This window comes from Apus apus, chromosome 2 (genome assembly GCF_020740795.1).
Source record: "Apus apus isolate bApuApu2 chromosome 2, bApuApu2.pri.cur, whole genome shotgun sequence".
Lineage (NCBI taxonomy): Eukaryota > Metazoa > Chordata > Aves > Apodiformes > Apodidae > Apus > Apus apus.
The window spans coordinates 615,204-635,922 of NC_067283.1; the positions used below are offsets into that span (position 1 = coordinate 615,204).

At 55.2% G+C, this 20,719-nt stretch overlaps 2 protein-coding genes across 10 annotated transcripts in view; one reads left to right on the plus strand and one right to left on the minus strand.

Moving 5' to 3' along the window:
- MAP4 (microtubule associated protein 4) overlaps positions 1–9,677 on the plus strand; it is a 159,193-nt gene extending 149,516 nt beyond the window's left edge. For 5 of the 7 annotated variants that reach the window (XM_051610991.1, XM_051610986.1, XM_051610984.1 and 2 more), the window contains 3 exons: positions 3,363–3,444; positions 5,363–5,475; positions 7,712–9,677. In XM_051610991.1, coding sequence (XP_051466951.1) covers positions 3,363–3,444; positions 5,363–5,475; positions 7,712–7,921 — 405 coding nt within the window. In that variant the 3' untranslated portion in view covers positions 7,922–9,677. Of the gene's footprint in view, positions 1–3,362; positions 3,445–5,362; positions 5,476–7,166; positions 7,363–7,567; positions 7,589–7,711 lie in introns of all 7 variants that reach the window. The other 2 variants (XM_051610987.1, XM_051610988.1) reach the window with 2 other exon arrangements.
- A 6,215-nt stretch (positions 9,678–15,892) lies between these two features.
- DHX30 (DExH-box helicase 30) overlaps positions 15,893–20,719 on the minus strand; it is a 34,277-nt gene continuing 29,450 nt past the window's right edge. For all 3 annotated transcript variants that reach the window (XM_051610998.1, XM_051610996.1, XM_051610997.1), the window contains 8 exons: positions 19,627–19,833; positions 19,169–19,250; positions 18,343–18,536; positions 18,103–18,262; positions 17,718–17,875; positions 17,161–17,264; positions 16,874–17,013; positions 15,893–16,220 (listed from right to left, as the gene is read on the minus strand). In XM_051610998.1, the coding sequence (XP_051466958.1) occupies positions 15,985–16,220; positions 16,874–17,013; positions 17,161–17,264; positions 17,718–17,875; positions 18,103–18,262; positions 18,343–18,536; positions 19,169–19,250; positions 19,627–19,833 (1,281 nt within the window). In that variant the 3' untranslated portion in view covers positions 15,893–15,984. The remainder of the gene's footprint in view (positions 16,221–16,873; positions 17,014–17,160; positions 17,265–17,717; positions 17,876–18,102; positions 18,263–18,342; positions 18,537–19,168; positions 19,251–19,626; positions 19,834–20,719) is intronic.

The following is a 20,719-nucleotide window of genomic DNA, read 5'->3' on the forward strand; positions in this document are numbered from 1 at the left end:
ACTGCATTAGTGAACTGTTCTTTTTTCTAACCAGTCACCCAAGCTGTCCTGTCCTGTCCTGGGGACATTCCCAGCTCTAGGGGACAAGTGTGTGCTGCTTTCTTTCTCTCTTCTTCCACACTCTGCTTTCCCCAGTGCACTTTTTCTCCTTGCCCAACTACTGAAGCTCTTTGCTTTGAGGATAGAGAATGAAGTGCTGCTTATTTCCAGGTTCCAGGTGCCCCCAGAGCAGGTCCAGGCAGTGGTTCCCAGCCCCCCAGTGCCCCCAAGCCCAGCCCAGGCAGAGCCAGTGTGAGTGGACAGTCTGGTTTCCTAGAAAAGCATTTTCTTTTCTTCATTTTTGTATCTCATCATTCCCCCTGGGGCACTGGAAGATTAGTGTCCAGTTCCAAGATGTTTTCTTGTTCAAATAGTTAACTTGATAACTTCTGATAGAAGACCTCTGTACCTCACTGCTGGTGGGCTTGTCTGGAAAATCCATTGTTCTAGTCTCTGGCTTCAGTCAAAGCCTTCAGGAATCCTGTGGACAGGAGCTGTGGTTAGTAGCAAATTACACTTCAGCTTTCGGGTTGCTCTGGTAGGAGTGATGGATGTTCTACCAAGTGAGGTGGTTCCTAGCTGGTGGTTCCTCTCTCTATACACAGAGATACCATCTTCTCCCCTCCAAGAGACCCAAGAAGACATGTTCAAAAGCAGTAGATATTGTTCCTACTCACATTACATTTGCCAAAAAATATCTAGACAGAAACATAGTTAGATCTCCTGGGTAAAAGCTTGTGTTGTGCTTGTGTCTTTTTCCCCTCTCATTTTAAAGAAAACAACAGTAAAGGGGAAGATGTTCCAAGATGCAGGTAGTGGACGTGTTCCTGAAGGTTTAACAAGGTGATCTGGAATGTACTGGTGTTTCTCTGCCCTTTGGCTTGACCTGCTTAGATGGATTGGGAAGTGGGGAGAGAAAGAAAATCCAAAGAGAGATGAGGATCCCGTTTCTGTATCCAGCTTTCAGATCTGAAGGTTATGTCTGGCACCAGTATTTGGCTCTGTAACTTCAAGCCCAGGCCTTTACACGTCTCCCACTGCAGGCTCAACACAACAACTCAAATTACCAGAAATAAATGCACTTCCATTTAGGTAGAAGTGCCTGGATTCCCAGGTGAAACCATGAGGAGTCGTAACTGGCTCTGTCTGCCCTGGCTGGTAACACCCATTCTGGGTTTAGAGCACATCCTGTGACAAATGCAGCTTCGTTCCAGCTCCAAATCAGACTCAGCAGCCATGGTGTGACCTTCCAGAGTGCCTGGGCTCACTGAGGCAGGGTGCAGGAACATGGAACAGGCTGCACCTGCTGCTCTTCCAGTTCTGAGCACCCAGGACAGCAGGGCTTGGACTCATCCCTCCCCACACATGGGAGGACTCGTGGTTCCTGTCTTGCAAATGATTGTGATCGTTCCCTGGAAGCTTTTAGAGAAAGGGACTGAATTCTTGTCACATTCAAAGAGACAGATTTTCATTTTCTCTGGGAGAGGATCAGGAGCAGAACTCTCTGCATGCAGGTGCCAGCTGGTGGTTGCTGACCCAGCTGGGAGAGGTGATTCCCTCCAGGTTAGTACCAAAACACCCCAGATTTTTTCCCCTGGAAAGTTATAACTTGGTAGGGGGTTAGACCAGGTGGCCAGAAGTTCCTTCTGGTATAAATTATCCTCAGCTTCTATGAAATGGAATTTCATGGAATTTCTCCCAATAGTTAGATAAGAATTTCATTCTGGAAGAGAGGAAATTTTCATCCACCTGGAGCTGCAGGAGGAATTCTGATGTCAGGAAGGAGGTTCCGTGCAGTGCACTTAGTCCAGGTGTCAAAGATTAAACATTTTTTGAGCAAATATTTTGACTCCACCTTTGTCCCACCCCAGAGGAGACACTTCTCCCCAAATTCAAACTGATGTCCACAAACACCATGCTGGAATATTTGGCTTGTTGACTTGGGAGGTCATTTACTGAGTCATGAGTGTCTCATGGTTTCACGGCTCCATCACCAAACGCTTTTCACTGCAGGTTTCTGTGCCAGTACCAAGTCACTGGTAGAACGAGGTTAAAGGAGATAATACTGGGATGGAAATGGCTTCCCCAGTCCCAGGGTTTGTCTTTGAGAAGGAAAATGGGGCAAGGGAAGGGATTGTCCCCTCTGCTCTGCTGAGACCCCCCTGCAGGGCTGGTCCTGCTCTGGGGTCCCCAACACAAGAAGGACATGGAGCTGTTGGAGAGAGGCCAGAGGAGGCCCTGGAGGTGATGGGAGGGCTGGAGCAGCTCTGCTCTGGAGACAGGCTGGGAGAGCTGGGGTGTTCAGCCTGGAGAAGAGAAGGCTCCAGGGAGACCTGAGAGCACCTTCCAGTGCCTGAAGGGGCTCCAGGAAAGCTGGGGAGGGGCTTGGGACAAGGGCAGGGAGGGATGGGAGCAGGGGGAAGGGTTTCCAGCTGGCAGAGGGAGCTGGAGATGAGATGTGAGGGAGAAATTCTGTGCTGTGAGGGTGGGGAGACCCTGGCCCAGGTTGCCCAGAGAAGCTGTGGCTGCCCCATCCCTGGCAGTGTTGAAGGGCAGGTTGGATGGGGCTTGGAGCAGCCTGGGCTGGTGGGAGGTGTCCCTGCCCATGGCAGGGGGTTGGGATCTAGGTGACCTGGAAAGGTCTCTTCCAGCCCAAGCCATTCTATATTTCTATGGTAGCTTCTTTGAGCAGTTTGTTCCATCTGGGCACTCTGATCCTTCCTGGAGTCACATTCTCAGCAGGGAGTGCAGACCCCTGTGAGGAGCCTGGCTGTGAGATGTGGGTCACTCTGCACGTTGGAGGTGGTAGAGAGGAAATGTTGGAGCTGGTGGCTTGTCTCTGGCCCTACAGCAGTGGAGTAGAGTAGAAGGCTGAGCAGACCCCTGACATCAGTCCTGGTGACTGTCTGGAGGTGCCCAGGCAATGATCCATGTCCTCAGAGGCAGAGCCGCCCCTGGGCAAAAACAGTCTGAGGAACATGGGGTCAGCTTGCTTTTGGTCCCTCTCCCAAGAGCTTTTTTATTCCATGAATGCTCCAGGAACTCAAGGCTGCATTTCTGGTTGCTGCCCACCTGTTACTTGTTCTGGTCTCAGCTTCTCTCTGCTCACATTAACCCCTTCTGGCTGGTGCAGACCTTTAAATAGCCCTGAAGCTGCCTCCAACGTTGGGCAAACAGTGGCTGGGAAGCTGGTAGGAGAAAATAATGTGGTGGAAAAGGGATGCAGCTCCTGAAGCGTCACCTGATGTTTGAGGTGGCCCATTGGCCTCCAGGTTTCCAGGAGATGTTTCTTTATTTTGAGTTATTTCTTTTTGCCTCTTCAGGTGCAGATCCAGAACAAGAAAGTGGACCTTTCCAAAGTGTCCTCAAAGTGTGGCTCCAAAGCAAACATCAAACACAAGCCAGGTAGAAATTTCACCGTTCCCTCATGATTTGTCTGTAGATGCTGCAAGCGGTTTATAGATAGTCCTGGGTTGTCACTGGAACAGTTGCAGGGGTTTGTTGCTTTCAGGGAGTGTTCCTAGAAATGCTGCCCAGCTTCTTAGCAAGTCCTGGTGGTTTCATCAGGGGAGAAGGGGATTAGGAGATGTGGGATTTCATCTTGCCTCTGAAGATAACCATGTGCCTCAGCTCAGTTCTCTTTTTTTCCTCCTCATTTGATTAAAAAAAAAAATAAACCAATGAAATGGATACTTACCAGGAGGATTCCAGGAGTCTGGAAGCTTCTGCCAGGTTGGAGCGCTCTGGGGCTCTCAGCACACAAGTGCTGTGAAAGGATCAAGTCACTTCCCTCCAGTTCCTCAAAGCAGATAGAAGGGTCTCCTCATCCTGCAGTTCAGCAGCAGCTCCTGGCTGGGATAAAACACTCATGGCTCTTCCAGGACATATCCTGGGAATGCAGGAATTATTTGCTCCCCACTGAGAACACAGCAGTTCCTCTGCCTGAATTCCTGCAACTCCTGGGGTTCCTCACCCAGCAAGGACCAGCCCCTGGCTCAGCTGGAGCTTGGGCAAGTCTAGAGTTCAAGGTACCAGAGGAGGTTGAACTGGACCTTTGTAGCATCCTAAAACATGTTGAATTCACTGACTTCTGCTGGACAGGAGGAGGACATTCATCTGCCCAGGAAAACTCCTGGCAACCCAGTGTCCCTACATGAGGGACAAAGTTCACTGACCCAAGCTGAAAAAAAAACTACTCCAAGCCTGTCCTTGTCTGCTCCTGGGAGTTCCCTGCACCCTTCCTGCCAGCCTGGTGGGATGAGAGCAGTGGAACCTTCCCCAGGCAGCACCAGGCTCCAAGGTGCTCCCGTTGGGAACAAGGAGCCTCAGCCATGACCTCTGCTGGGGCTCTGCAGGAACACGCTGTGCCTGACAAGCACTGCCCTTCTCCACGGCTGATGAAAGCAGGAGAATCTATCCAAAATTACCTCTTGGCAGATGTTTTAACTGATTTTTGTTAGACCCAACCAGCTGTTTCCATCACTGGCTGTGCAAGAGCTTCCAGAAGTACTGGGAATTATTTGATGGTGGCACCGGGAGGCAAAGTTGTGCTTAGCCATGCTCAAATGGGGTGGGGGTTTTGGGAAACCTCCTGGAAGGTGGCCTGCATGTGCAGTCTGATACATTCATGGGAACTGCAGTAAGGAAACCTTGCTAGAAATCTGCGGTTGTTTTTCTGACCTGCATGTTCTCCTGCACCTGAAGTGTCCATCCAGTTCCCACACGTGGCTTCTGCCTGCGTGGGTCAGGCTGTGGCACTCGGGGCTGGGTCAGGGAGGAGGGTCAGGGATGCAGGAGGAGTGGGAAGGGATAACGAGCAAGGGAAGTTGATGAAAAGGAGCAGAACGTGTCCCAGCACCAGGGACTGCACAGATGGGCTGAGCTGGCAGAGCCCTTGGCAAGGGGCAGGGCAGCTGGCATCAGCCATCAGGAACACTCCAGTGAGGGCTCGGGTGGGACTGGCATTTCACACCTCCACTGGGGGAGGCAGATGCACCAGCAGGTCCAGGGAGGCTGTTGGCAGGAGGATCTCCTCCAGCCTGTCTGCCCACCTGAGGGCATCTCCAGGGCAATGCCATGCAGCTCTGCTTGCCTGCAGCATTGCTTGGCCTGCACAGCTGGAGATCACCCTTGATCCTACCTTTTTTTTAAACTGAACCTTCACTGCAGGTGGACTGAGACACTAAAGGTACCACTTGGGTCACGTCCCTCCAAAGTTCACTGAGTCCCCAGTGGTTCCTCCGTGGGGTTGGGAAGGGGACAGCCCTCAGGTGGACCATTCTGGAGGCATTAATAAACTCACCTCTGCACAATCTTGTTCTAGGGGGAGGAGATGTCAAAATTGAGAACCAGAAGCTGAACTTCAAGGAGAAGGCCCAAGCCAAAGTGGGTTCTCTGGACAACGTGGGACACTTGCCAGCAGGAGGAACCGTGAAGGTGGGTGCAGCAAGCTCTGGCACATCAGGGGAGGGTTTAAGTTTGCTTCTTCTCCTTGTCCTGCTGTGGATGTAGTGCAGGTTCTCCCCTCCCGAGCTTTTTGTAGCCATCTGGTTGTTCCTCTGTCGTCTGTTGTGAACCCCAGGAGCAGGAGCTGAAAAGGAGAGAGCTGTGAACCAGCTCCATGGCCTGGGCTCCCTGCCGGGTGTTACTTGGGGGGCTTTTCTGCCCATCTGCACCCATCTTCTGAGGATCTGAGAGCAGAGACCACTCCCTAAACCATAAGCCCATCAGAGAAGCTCTCTGTGGCCCTTTCCCCCATTTCTTAACCCCAGTAAAGCAGGTGAGATGGCAAGAAGGCACCTTGCAGCTCTAAGGAGCAGTTTTCAGCCTGTGACTTGAACTTCTGGGCTTGACCTGTGGTGCCAGGGAATGGTGGGGATGATGTTTAGGTGGTCACCAGTGCTGAGACTTTGATGTGAAACGTCACTTGCTTCTGAGCTGGCTGGAAGAGGAGAAAACAATCCTGTGCTCCAGCAGCAGAACTGTTAAAATGTGACTTAGTCCTTTGCAGCAGGACAGGGAGGAGAAGAAACCCCTCCTAAACACCACCTCTCTGGGTTGTCTCAGCATTGTTTTGTGGGAGAACTGTTGTCTGGTGGAAGGGTTTGGAGTCCAGCTGGGTTGAGCCCTTTTGGGAACTGGAAAGGAATAATCCCTGTCCAGAATAATCCCTGCAGCAGAGTCCACAAGTATGTTCAGAACATGCTTCATCACCCACATGCAGACCAGGTCTGAGGTGACTGCAGAGAAGGTGCTGGGGACACGTCAGGAGTCTCCTGTCTCCAGCCCTTCATGTGAACTTCTCATGGGGCTCAGGGAAAAGCTGAAAGGAAGCAGAGAAGCTGCTGCTGTCCTGGTAGGGACCTTTCTGCCACAGGGCCTGGCTGTTCAGTTCACTGCAGTGTCTGGGCCATCTCTTGCTGCTGTTTGCTAGTAACTGGGGTTTCTACTGAAGTGCCACCATCTTGCCTGGTCAGGATTAGTCTGGTTTTTCCCATCTCCAGGGGTGGCTGGAGTCTCTGTCCATGACTCTCTCACCCAGTACTTTTTGAGGCTCTAACATTCACCCTGGCAAAACAGAGACCAAATCATTTCCCTGCTGCGTCCCACGGGTCTCAGGCAGTGCTGTCGTCAGGGCAGGTGGCACTTAGGGACTGTCACACATGCCCAGGAGGGCTGGTTGTTCTGGCTCAGCCACCCTCTGTGGCTGTCAGGGAGGTGTGAGGACCATCCAGGTCCCTGTAGTTCCTGCGGAAGCATCTGGATTCTGGTGTTGCTGTCAGTTCAGGGGTGGGAGCTTGGGCAGCAGAAGGAGAAGGCCGGTGGTTTTCCTGCTTGTGGAAAGAGCGGCTGTTCCCGGGGAGCAAGAGGGGCTGTTCCCAGGGGCTGTTCCCAGGAATCAGAGGGGCTGTTCCCAGGCTCTGTTCCCAGGCTTCAGAGTGGCCATTCCCAGGGAGCAGAGGGGCTACCTCCCACTTCCCACACCAGCCCCCAGTCCCTACGTGTGTCTCACCAAGCTGGGGCGGGCGGAAGGGGCTCCGGGCACCCCCGCTTTCCCTCCCTCCCCACACCCCCATCTTCTATTGACTTGGTCCCTTCGTCCTCCCCACCCCGTTGTCTCATTGTAGGCTGAGGGGAGCGCGGAGCCAGGGCAGCTCCCAGCCCCTCAGAACGGAGAGGTGGTGGCCGAGGTGGCCGAGGTGGCAGCGGCGCGGGCGGGCGCCGAGCGGCAGGAGCTGGGCCTGGGGCCGCCCGTGCCCGCCGCCCTGAGCGGGGGCGACCAAAGGGAAACTCAGAGCTTCGAGACTCAGATACAAGAAACAAGTAAGTTCCTGCGCTGACCCTCACCAGGGCGGGGGGCTGGGGGAGCACAAGGCAGCAGGGCAGAGCACCCCCTCCCCCGGGCACTGGGTGATCCCCCCGCCCCCCACAACCCGTGTCCTCCCCGCTCTCTGTAGCCGTGTCTGTAGGGTTGCTGGTTTTTGGCCTGTTTTTTTTTTAATGCAGAAAATTGCCTTTTATTTTCCAGGCATCTAATGATGACATTATGGTATCGTCTTCCATTCCCCTCCCGTCTCCCCCTTCCCCCCCCCAACCTCCCCCCCTCTCTTCCCCCCTCTCTCTCCCTCCTCCCGCCCCTTTTCCCCCTCTCACCTGCCCTTGTGTCCTGCAGATTGAATCTCACAAGCTGACGTTCCGTGAGAAGGCCAAGGCTCGGACAGACCACGGAGCAGAAATCGTCGTCTCCAAACCCCCCAACCTTTCCAGCAGCACTTCCCCCTGGCGTAGCACACCCGGCAGCCAGAGCCTGGCCTCAGTCGCCTCCTTGTCACCGCTGCAACAGCCAGCCCCCCTGGCAGCCCCTTCTCAGCAAGGCTTGTGACCCCCCAGCCCCTGCTCCCCCCGCCTCCCAGCGTGACGCAGCTTGGCCCTCTTAACCCGGCCTCTGGCTCTAGGTGGGGAAGGGGACAGCATTTAGCAGGGTCTCCTCAAGCAGCCCTGGGGACTCACCCCTGCCCAAGCAGGCCGGGCTCTGCTGGGTCCTTTTTTGGGGACCTCTCCACTCCTCATCCCTTGTGCTTTTCAGGGGGTCCCTCAGTCAGTGTTAGTGTCGTGTGTCGGGGACGGGCACGACGGGACGTCCAGGCTGTGTCTGGCTGTCCTGAGCAGGGGGGAGATGCAGATGGAGCCCAAGCTGCTGGTGGCTGCAGCCAGGCCAGAGTTAACAGGGATAAGCTGTGATCTTTCTTTCTTTCTTTCTCTTTTTTTTCTTCTTTTTTTTTTTTTATTTTTTAAGAACCCACCTTTCCCTCCTTGCCGCTTCAGTTTCTGCTGATCCCGTTTGATGATGATATATATTATACACACACATTAGGCTGTTTTAACTGTTGACTTTAACCTTTTATTCTTTGTGACGCTGTGTTGATGATTTATCGTGCTGCAAACCCAGGCTAAGTTTCCTTTTCTCTTTCCTCCTTTCCCTAACCCTAGGAGAGTAGAGACATTAACCGCTGCTGCAGTGCTGGCTTCTTACTGACATATCCAGCAATTGTAACTCTTTTTGTTGGTGGTTGGTTGGTTGTTGGGTTTTTTTTAAATATTTTTAAACGATGGAGCAAATTCATGGGATTAAGCCATGTCTGAAATGAAAGGCACAGGAATGTGTTGAAGGGAAAACTTGTTGTGACAGATGAGGTGGAGCCTGTGTTGACCGCAGTGAGACGCGTTGAGTCTGAGGCTGGTAAAAAAAAAAATAACAAGCCCTCCTGTAGGGCCAAACCTCCAGCCCTGGAGGGTGCCCAGGACCTTCTGTGCATCAGCAAAGGCAAAGGTGGTTTATTTATTAACTTGCGGAGCCAAAGCCCTGGGATTCTTCTTCTTTCCAGCCAGGGCCTGAGGTCTGGAGGAGGGGCAGGAGGCTGCTTGGCGGTGCAGGTGAACGCAGGTCCCGTGGTTGTTGCGTGTGGTTGTTTTGCCAGAGGCTGAGGTGTGAGTGACCCGGGGGTGGGGGAGAGAGAGGCCGAGGTGGGGACAAAGGGACAGGCCACCTCTCCCCCCCGGGCTGTGAGGCAGGGGGTAGCAGAAGGTCTGTGGAGGGCTGGGAGGGAGGCAGAGCCCCGGGCTGGGGCAGGGGAGGCAGGTTTTTAGTGCCAGGGAGTTGCAGCTCTGACTAGGAAGGAGATTTTTTTTTTTTAATTATTATTATTATTTTTCTTTACCTTTGAGGTGTGAGCTCCTCGTTCCATGTTGCGAATGACACTAAAAGAAATGAAATGTAAATAAATTTAAAAAAATATATATAAAAAAAGCAAAGCACGTTCTTGGGTCGTCAAACTAATTTAAAGTGAAAAGCAAAAGGAAAACAACAACAGCAAAAATAAAAAAAGCAGAATAACAAAACACTGGGATCCAAGTGAACTGAACCAGGCGTGTGCTGAGGGGGGGCTGCTCAAGGAGGGACAGAGGGAAGCCTGCAGCTTCCCAGGCTTGTGGGAATCTTTCTTTGGGAAGCCGACAATGACACGATAACCCGGAATCTGTATTTACACACAAAGATTCTTATTGCACTTGTATTTTTTATATTAAAGTTTGCATGATTTCTAATAAAATGGCATTAAAATGTACTAGTTTGCATCAAAGTCGTCTGCTAGTTTCATAAGTGCTTTTTCCTCTGGATACAAATTGAAACGAGTGATGCAGATTTGCACCTGAAAGGGGCGGTTATATATACCCCATCACCCCCAGTGCTTCCCTTCCCCTTCCACCTCCCTCCTCCCCACCTCTCCCCTCCAAGCCACATCCCTCGAATCCCAAACCAGGGAATGCAGCTGAGCTGATGCCTCCCTGCCCTTGTCTTGTGTGTCCTCAGCGTCCTCACCCAGCCCTAGAGTAGCTGGCACTAACCCCCGGGACCTTCCTGCTCTCCTGCTCCCTGGCAGGGCCTGGGCAGGGGCTGCAGCAGAAGCTGCTCCAGCTCCGGGCTGGGCTTGGAAACCTCATTTTTTGGAGCTTTGTGGTGATGCTTGGAAACCCCCCCCGGCTGGTCCCACGGCCACCCCCCTGCATGCCCTCCCCTCGGTATATATCACTGCCCCTTCGCTGACGCTTCCTTCTTGCTCTTACTGCTAAATTCTAAACACCAGCTTGATCTTCTCAGTCTTGAGGGTTGTTTCTTTGTTTCTTTGGTTTTGTTTAGGTTTGTTTTTTTTTCCAACACTTGAATTTGAAGGGAAGTTGGAGGAGAGAGACTGAGGGCAGGTGGGTCCCCTTGGGAGGGGAAGGCAGGGGCTGCGTTTCCCCAGCAAGACGGTGGATCTGCCCAGAGGGGCTGGTGCCCACGGGGGGCCTGGAGCCCTGGTCCAGCCTCCCCGGGCGGGCAGAGGGACAGGGAGGTTTGTGCTGGTGGGGACAGCGAAGGCTGGTGGAGGTTGTGGGTAACCAAAGAGCAGGTGGGAGCTGAGCTGCCCTTTCTGCTGCTGCTTGGCCATGCAGGAGGTGCCGGGGCAGGGAGGGAGGCAGCGGGGCCAGGCCTTGGCTCAGGTGCTGCAGGAGGAAGGGAAGGGGCAACATTGCACTTTATCTTCTGAGAATGCAAAAAAAAAAAAAAAGACAAGCAAGCAAACCTCTTCACACCCTGGAAGGGATGGAACTGCCACCTCCCCCTGTGTTGCTTTTGCCAGAGGCACTGACTGCTCTGCAGCCCTCGGGCCTGTCTGACCCTGCACAAACCTCCCCAGCCCCTGCGCAGCTGAACTGACCGCCTGGCCTGTGCTTCCGTGCCACTAACACTTGTTGTGCCTGTGTGTGTGTAGCTGACAAACAGTCCAGAGCCACTAGTTCGGTGTGGTTTGTCTAGGAGAGCTTGGGTTTTATTGTGGATTTTTTTTTTTTTTTAAATTTCCTTTTGTTTTAAGGATGCAGCTGTAGATACTGTTGGCCTGGGAGGGGATCGGTGTGTGGTGACAATGATTTTAGTTGCCTGGCTGGAGAGATGGGAGAGAGCTGGTTAGTGCTGAGACCTTTAATGAACCCTGTGGAGAAGCTGCTGGCTGGGCAGAGCAGGGGAAGGGGCTGTGTTTGCTGTTGGCTTGATCTAGGGCTAGAGGTGGGAAATTCTCGGGAGGAAGAAAAATAAATAAAAGGAGTTGTGGTCTGAATTAGGTGCGACTTGAATGTACATGTTCCTGTCCTGAGATGCCTCGTGTGGGTCTTGGCTTTCTCTGCAGCTGCTCCTGGGGAGACAGAGGGGAGGGCTGGGGTGGCCAGAGCAGCCCCCAGACCCTGCTGAGCTGGGAGAAGTTGGGTGCTGGTGGGCTCGGTCCCTGCTGGATGGGGCACAGGGCATGGGCTGCACTCGAGGAGCCTATTCCTGCCTTGGGCAAGGGGCTCAAAAATGTTTCCTCAGCCAGTGATCGGGGTGAGCATTGACTTGGGGGTGTCTGAGCTGCTGGGGGGGGCTGAGCAGGCAGCACGGGGGCAGGGCTGGATGGGGGCTCCTGTGCCCCAGGGGCTGGGATCCCCCTGGCTGCTCTGGCAAGAGGGGCTCCCCACAGCCTGGGCTGCTGGGCTGGAGCCTCTCCCTGCATATCAGTGGCACGTGCAGTGACTTTGGGGCTTTTTATGCTGTTCCAGTACATTCAAGTAACCAAGTTTGTGGGCTTGAAGCCGCAGGAGCAGGAGGCCAGGGGTGGTGGGGGCTTCACTGTGTCCCCCCCCAGCAGGTGCCTCCCCTTGGGCTGGGGTCCTGACTGCAAACTGAATGTAGTTTTCTACACTGACCCTCGCCGTTGTCCCTGCGTCGTGTCGGTGTGTGACTGCGGCTCTGGGACCCTCGTGTGTTTGTGTCGTTTGGGCAGAATGTCTAGTTTTCCTTGGAACGTGGCAGGAGGACGATGTCGGTGACGTCCTCGGGGTGACAGGGGCTCCTGTGCCCTGTGGAAGGAGGGAACAGCCCAGCCCCTCCTGGGCTGGTCGGCGCTGTCCCTGCGAGTGGCCGGAGCTGGCAGGAGGCCACCAGGCTTGGGAGAAATGTCACCCAAAGGCCCTCCTGGCCCGGGGGGGGCAGCCTGTGGGGTGGAAAAGAACCCTCCGGGTAGCAGCAGCGGGAAGCCTGCTCCATCTCTCCTTCCTCACCACCTGAGCTCAGGCTGGAGGCAGCGTTTGCCTCTCAGTTCTCCCCCTCGCACGGGTCTCGCTGGCCACCAGCTGGTTGGTGTCCAGAGGCAGCGCAGACACGAAACTCCATCCTGTGCCCGTCGTGCTCGTCCCACCTCCTGCTCAGCATTGCCTGCAGCTTCCTCACCCCTAACTTAGGTACCAGGAGTAACCATGTAGTGGGGACATGACCGTGTGGAGGGGGGGGTGGGCTGAGAGGACCAGGAGGCTGGAGATGAGGGCTTGGGATGAGGGATCCAGGAGAACTGATCCCAGCTCCCTGTGGCATCGGGGAGTCACTTAACCTCTCTTTCTGCCTCGGGTTCCCCAGCTGCAAGGTGTGGGGGCTGATACTGGTACCTCACTGGGCTGTCGTGGGGCATGAGCAGTGTGTGAAGTGTTCTCTAAATGTGGCTTATTATAATTACTACTATTTTGTGTCATAGGATGACTCAGCAGCAGCCCCGGCTCCCCAGGGGGTACAAGGCGCTGCCGGGGGTGGGGGCACCCCTGTCCCTGTGCCCTGGTGGGTGCTGAGGGGTGGGCTGGGGAGGGGGAGGTTACTGCATGGGTGCAAGACCTGAGACAACAGCTCTGAGGGCTGGGGGAGGCCGGGGCAGAGTCCCCTCCTGCCCCGGGGTGAATTCAGACCAGTTTTGTTTCTGCCTTTCTGTCTCGCCCTCCTGCGAGGGGCTCTAAGACTGTCGTCTCCTTAGCAACATTTCCCGAGTTGATGTTGTGATTCTGATTATTGTAAAGGGTTGAAATAAAGCTTCTAGATGTTCCTGCTCAGACTGGGCCTGTGTTTGTCGGGGGGTGGGAAGGCTGGGCTGGGAGGGGGGAGGCACAACCAGGAGGCAGTTGATGTCTTCATGAAGGCATGAAGAAAGGAGTGAGGCAATTAGCTCTCCACAACTCCCTGAAAGGAGGTGTAGGGAGGTGGGAGTTGGGCTTTTCTCCCAAGTGAACAATGGCAGGACCAGAGGAAACGGCCTGAAGCTCCACCAGGGTGGAGTTTCAACTGGATATTAGAAAGAATTTATTTTACCCAAAGAGTGGTTGGACAGTGGAACAGGCTGCCCAGGGAGGTGGTGGAGTCACCATCCCTGGAACTGTTTAAAGGAAATACAGATGTGGTGCTGAGGGACATGATTTAGGCACTGAATGGGTACATCAGGTCATGGTAGGGTATTTAGATTCTGGTTGGACTTGATGATCTTCAAGGTCCCTTCCAACCAGGATGATTCTATGATGCTATGATTCTAATGTTGCAACTCTGATGCTTCCAACCCCTGGAAAATTCCCTTTCCCTGGCTTTGCTCTTCTAGCCTGGGCTCAGAGGGGAGGGGGCTGCTGGGCTGCCACCCCCCCCCCCATGGCCACCACCAGCCCTTGGTGGCTGCAGAGTGGAGCAGCAGGGCTGGGCACACACACGGCACTGACATGGGGCTTCTTCCACCCACCCCCCCGGCTCCTCAGCCAGCAGCGGCCAAGCAGGACAAGCCCAAGATTCTGTTCCCAGCTGTGACTGAAGGGAGCCCTGAGAGCCACCAGCCCCTGGCAGCAGGTGCCCCCCCTGCCAGCTCTTCAGAAGAGCTTTTCTAGCTCAGTTGAGCGCAGAGGATGGATGTGGCCCAAGATCCCAACCAGCCCTGGGGAGGGTTTAGACCTGTGGCCACTGGCCACCCAGGGAGGCTTCACCCAGGTCCCTCTGCCCAGAGCAGCAGCACCCAGTTCTCAGCCTGGCAGCCACAGTGGCTGGTTCCCCCTGGACACCCACAGCACCAGGACATGCTCAGGTGCTCCTGGGGTGGCTCTGGGCCTTGGTGACTCTTGGTGGGTGGGGACACCCACACACCTCTCCCCTCTCTGCCACCACTGCTCTTCCCAGCCCCAGGAAACAGAGCAAGAAAACAACAAACTCCAGCCCATCAGTTACTGAAATAAAACAAAAAAACCCAAAAAGAATGAAGAGGACAGAGGCAGTTCCTACTCTATCCCTTTTTATTGTCTTTAATCTATGTTGTAAAAAGATCCAGTATCACATAACAGCCACTGAAGTATCCCAATATCACACTAGTTCTGAACCATTTAGACAATAGCTTTTAGTCTTTTTTTTTTTTTCCCTTTTTTTTTTTTTCCTTTTTTTCTTTTTTTTTCTTTTTTTTTTTTTAAACCTGCTGGAAGGGAAAACCATCCTGCCCATTATGCAGGCCAAAAGAAACAAACACTGGTCAAATAATAGTGACAACTTCAAGCAAGTGAAATGAAGATGAGAAGTTCTGCGTGAACACAGGCTGCAGACTCCCAGGGCCCCGTGCTGGTGCATCCAGGACCTTGGAGCATGGAAATGGCTCCAGCCCTGGCTCCTGCTCCGAGTTGCCCCCCACCCTTGTGCTTCCTGCCCCCAGCCACTGGCACCGTGGGGCTCCCGCACACCCGCCTGCAGCACGTCGGCTCCGATGGCAGCTCCGGTTAATTAAAGCCCATGAGGAGTAAATTAAATCTTAGTTGAGAACAACTCGGAGAACCAAAGGGTGGTCCTCCCTGAGGGAGGCTGAGCTGCCAGGGCAGGGAGCCCTTTGCCATCGTTCCCCTCTGCAGAACCAGCCTGGCAGCCACGCTGGGCCAAGGGATTTTGACACCTCCACCCCCCCCGGCAGGCGCTGCCAAACCTTGCCCTTGATTTCAAATACAAAGTGTAAGAAATGGTGAATAAAAACAACTGACCCCAGGCCCCGGTGCTCAGCTGCTGGGGGAGCAGCAGCCAGGCCCCCCCTCCAGCACCACCCCAGGGCTCCAGGCTCCAGCCCGGTGCACAGTCCATGTTCCTGCCCGCACTGTCCGGCCCCAGGGCTCCTTCCCGTGCCCTCCAAACGCTAACGAAGCCTCACAACAGCCCTGTGAGGTAGTCACTGTCTTCGTTTGACAGGGAATCCAAGGCAAAGCTGGGATTAAACTCCAGGTTTCTCATGTAATGCTGTGCTGGTCACAATCCTCCTTCCACAGAAATATGGTCCCTGTTCGTAGGAAACAAAGGATTTTGTGCCTCTGCTCCTGGCTTCCCGCAGGAGAAGGCGCTCACAGGCAGACTGGCAGCTACAATCAGGTCCTGTGTTGCAGAAGTGACAGGGATCCGGCCTCCTTGACGAAGGGAGAAGAAGAAATAAAATAACAAAAGTAGTAACAACACAAGAGGACACAAAGTACAGGCAGCTCAGGAGCGACCAGTCACATCTCACACTGTGCTGCGGGGTGGCAGGGCCCTGCAGAGAGGCTCGCAGATCCTGCCTGGAATGTCATGTCCATCCAGCAGCACCTTCGGGGCTTCCTCCCCTCCCACATCTTCAGGAGAGCGGAGACGAGGAGATGATCACCTCCCTGCACCGGAGCTGCTGCGTCCCTGCCCTGCCCTGGAGCAGGAGCAGCCGTCACGTCCGTCGTCCTCGGGAGCAGCTCTAGCCTGGAGCTCAGCCCGGCCCGTGGGGATGGGGCCCGAGTAGCTGCCTCCTTGTACCCAGCTCAGCACCCCAGGCTGCGAGGAGCTGAGGAAGTGGGTGTCCAGGGAGCTCCCGTCAGGGTCCATCAGCACTCCCAGTCCGTTCCAGGCGACGCTGGTTCTTCCTACGCGGTGACCATGCACGGAGCCGACAGCAGGAGATTCAGACAACATTAATCTTCTAGGATGGAGAGAGATGACTTCACAAGGGATAAATAGAACTTTTATTTAAATAAACATTTGTGAACATCTTTATACAAATTACAAGTCCCCACACAATCCTCCAGCTCTGCCTAAGCGCCAAAGCTGCCGGGAGGGCCTTTGAGCAGATCCACCAGGATGTCGAGCAACTGGCTGTGCTGGTGGTGCAGGTCCCCAGGGATGGCTGCCATCTCGTAGCACAGACACGTCTCCACCATCTTGGAGAGGGACACACGGAAATCGCGCAGGAGACGGATGGTGTAGGAGTCTCCCTCCAGCACCAGGAGGTCACTGTCTGTCAGGGAGACTGTTGCTCGCCAGCCGTCATCTTAGTGAGGAGAAGAGAGGAGGTGAGGAGCAGGAAGGGTGCGGACCTGTGCCAGCCCTGCTGGCCTCTTCACCACCACGGCCAGGGGCAGTGCAGGTCCTCCCCATGCTCATTTTAGCCCTGAATCTCAACCCGGTCAAACAGTTCCCACCAAAGCCAGGCAGCTCTCCAACCCATCTCACTGGGATCCTCCCATTGTTTCCCACAGGAAAGGGGCCAATTGCACAGCCTGTCTGAGCTCGAGGGCTGGAGACCAACTGCAGTGCTGCCAAAAACCCTGGGGCTACATCAGCACATCTACAGGGAGGAAGGCTTGCTCCTCCCAACACACCAGCCATGGCTGAAGACCAGCCCAGCTCCTCATCCTCAGGAATGAGCCTCCAGCACAACCCTGCTTGCTCAGCCTGCCTGTGGCTCCATTTCTCTGTCTCCCTGGAGAGCCACAGCTCACAGATTATCACCTTTGCAGCCCAAGTACAGCAACACCCAGTCCAGAGCAAGAGGCTTAGAAAACAGGAGACAGCTGGCCAAGGCAACAAGCAGAGCTGCTTGGAGAGATGAGGAGCAACGACCCAACAGCCCCTCGGATGGTGGGAGCAGGGTGCCTGGGGTGCCAGGGGGATGTGCAGCTGTGCCAGCCCTGCAGCACTCACCTCGAACGTGGATGTCTGTGTCAGTCATGAGCAGCACAGCCAGCGGGTGGACCTGGGAGGAGTCCCTCACAAACACCCCCCCGTTGGACTTCACCGCCATGAAGTAGGTCAGCCAGCGGCTGTACAGCTTGGAGGCCTCTCTGCACGGGGAGAGCTGAGTCAGCCACGGGCAGACCTGCTGTTCTCTGGGCCTGGCACATGCTGGAGCAGTACCAGGGTCCTCAGCACAGCCAGCTGGTGTGGGGGTGTGCATGGTCCTCCCCCCACCACGGACACAGAGCACCCACCTGTTGATGGTTGACTTGTGGAGCAGGACAGTGCCAGCCTTTGTCCGATACGCGTAGCTGTTGGGCTTGAACTTCCCCTGACGGGTCACTTTGCCTTGTCTCACCTGAAAGGAGAACGTCATCTCCACCACCTGCCCAACTAGCAGGTGCTGACCACGAGCAGCCAGACCAGCTTTCCCCACAATTCTCTCCTACAGGTCTGTAGGGAACATGTTCCTCCATTTTCACAAGCTCTGCTGTGTTAGGTCACATGGGGGTGACCAGAGCTGGCAGCCACCAAATGCCAAACAAGCAGCAGCAAACAGGGGGAGGAAGAAGTTGCCACCTCGATGGCTCCCAGATCAAGCCACAAGAACCCAAGCATGGAGCTGCACAGGCTGGGAGGGACACTCCTCACAAGGAGGGATCCTGGGACAGCACTGGAGGAGCACATGGGAGCACAAGCAGACAGCCTGCCTGGGACACACACAAGCATTTCTGGCACCTCAACACCTCCCCATGCTGGCCAGAGTATCCAGCAAGCTTGGGAAAGTGGTAGCAGAGCAAGGAGTCAGTACCTGGATGAGGTTGGGGTAGAGTCCAGCCATGAGGACTCCCTTGACCAGTTCTTCCTCTTCACTGTACTGGTTACATACAGATGAGGGCATGGTACAGTCAGACGGGGACGACACCAAGAAAGCTTCGTAGAGGTTCTCAGAAAACTGCTTGACAAGGCCTGCAGGGAGAAGACAACCCTGGGGAATGAGATTCACCCTCTCCTTCACCCCACTGAAGAAATAACCACAGCAGGGCAGCACCAGCTCTGGCCTTGGGAGGCTCAGCCCCAGTGCTAGGAGACCTGTCCTGCCCATGGCCTCCCTGGCACCCAGGGCTGCACCTGCACCCTTGAGTGCCACAGCCAGAACCTGCCCTCACTCCAGCCTGTTCAGGAGGCAGACTCACCATTGATGAAGCGGAGGCTGGGGCCATACAGGTAGTAGTCCTGCAGGTAGTTATCCCTGGCACGGCTGTCCCTGCGCCTCAGCACCTCCTCCCAGCCCGCCACGGCCCGGACGAACGCCAGGTGGTCGCTGCCGCTCTCCCGGCTCAGCACAGCCTTGGCCTGGGAGACAGAGACACGTCAGCCAGGGGTCAGCCCCGCTCCCACCTGCTTTCTCCCTTCCTCTAGGAAAGGCTCCTCACCTTGTCCACCTCGGCACGGTTTTGCAGGCTGCTGCTGAAGGGGTCCCGGGTGAGGCAGGAAACGATGACGAGCAGAGGGTGGAGGCAACGGTAGATGGAGGCCAAGACGATGGCCTTGGCCAGCCGAGGGTCTGTGGAGATCTGGGCAAGGCGTTTGCCCAAAGTGGTGAGGGCTTCTCGCTGGTCCAGCACTCCTGCAACAGAGCCACCCGTGAGGGCACAACCATCAGCCCTGAGCGGGGCCCAAGTGGTGGCTGGTGGCTTCACAGAGCTGTAAGAACCCCATCCAACAGGCTTGACAGGGTGTGACCTCCAGAAGAGGCTCAGAACAGGTGCCTGCAATAAGCACCCAGAACCTCCTGGGTCTAACTGACCAAGGGCAAAGAAAAGGCTGTACCAGCCAGATACAATCCACAAGAGCCCAGCTGTGAACTCCAGATCACAACATCCCTTCTCTGGAAGTGTTTCAGGCCAGGTTGGATGGGGCTTGGAGCAACCTGGTCTAGTGTGAGGTGTCCCTGCCCACCCATGACAGGGGGTGGGACTGGGTGATCTTTAAGGTCCCTTCCAACTCAAAGCAGTCTGGGATCCTAGGATTCTGTCATCCCCTCCCACTTTTTTTAAACCACTTCTTAAGCAAACAGCGTGGGAAATAAAACAGCCCCACAATGTGTGTGGTTTGGGAAGTCCCTACCAGCTGCCATCCCCAGAGAGGGAGAATCCTGCCCAGTCTATTCCACAGGATCCTGTGCCAACTCCCACCTCCCATGTTTAGACAGCAAACATGTTTCCATCACACCCACGCCAGGATGCAGTGTCAGCTCACCAATCTCCTGCAGCAAGATCACTGCTTCATCCACAGCTTTGATGTCAGGGCTGTCCAGGGCCTTGGAGAGAAATTCAACTGCCTGCAGCAGAGCAGGGGGAAGGGAAAAGGAAAAAAAAGGACATGTTTCCCATACAGGAGTGTGGGAGAGCCCCTGGGAACCCACTGCCCTGCCCCAGGGGTCCAGCCTGCAACATGGTTCCCTTTAATTGCCTGCAGGGATATGAGCTCAGCTTTCTCCTTTCCTGCAGAGTCTTTCAGACACACTCTGTAATCTAAATAATCCATTTCCTGGTCTTGACTTCCCCCAGACAGCACTGCGTTTGGGAAAGCAAAAACTCATCAGCATCTTGGGCGTTTCCTACTCGTGTTTATGATAAATCCTGTCTCTGGGACAGGCAGCAGACAGGCTGCAGCCCGCTGCAGCTGCAGGATTTCCAGGTGTGTCCTCTGCTCACCGTTTTCTCTGGCATGTGGATCTTGGCCTGAACCACCAGGTTCTCCAGGGGGGTGCGCAGGATCTCTGGAACCTGGTAAGTTGGCATCTTGTCCAGGCGGCTGCGCGGGAAGAGGTGGTAGGCGAACCCCGACTGGCAGCGGCCGGCGCGGCCTCGCCTCTGCACCACGTTGGACTTGGACACCCACACTGTTTCCAGGCAGGACACCTAGGAGGAGAAGGATGAGGCATAAAGGCTCACAGGTTCCCTGCCCTGCTGACGTGCGGCCTTCCATCCAGCCCACAGACTTTGGGAACTCCTCACGACTGATCAACCATCCTGCTGAAGGGCAGGAAGAGCCGTTCCCACCCTCCTGCACCTTGCCGTGCCGGTCTCTAGCAGGCAGCAGCGTGAAGGCCCGAGGAGAAGAGATGGGTGAGACCCTGATGCCATCTGCTGGACACCTGCCCCGGCTCCACAACAACCCTGTCCTGCCGGGAGCTGCCAGTGGAGCGTAGTCCCTGCCTCCCCTACCCCAGTCCTGCCGCATGTTGGCACAGGCACAGCGGGGTCTGCACTGTGAGATCTAATGGGCTAGAACTGGGCAAATACAGAAAGGTTGGTTTTAAACCAGAACTATTCCCAGGTGTGAATGGTCACCTGGCCCTCTAAGAAGAGTCACAACACTAGGCAATGCTCCAGGCTTAGAGCAGAGCAGCTGGGAAGTGCCCACGGGAAAAGGACCTGGGGGGTTGGTCACAGCAGCTGGAGATGAGCCAGGGTGTGCCCAGGTGGCCAAGGCCACCAGCATCCTGGCTTGTGTCAGCACTGGGGTGGCCAGCAGGAGCAGGGCAGGGATCATCCCCCTGGGCTGGGCACTGGGGAGGGGGCACCTGGAATCCTGGGCTCAGGGCTGGGCCCCTCAGGACAAGAAGGACATGGAGGGGCTGGAGCATGTCCAGGGAAGGGCAAGGGAGCTGGGGAAGGGGCTGGAGCACCAGTCTGAGCAGGAGCAGCTGAGGGAGCTGGGGGTGTCCAGCCTGGAGCCAAGGAGGCTGAGGGGAGACCTGCTGGCTCTGCAGCTGCCTGAGAGGAGGTTGGAGCCAGGGGGGTC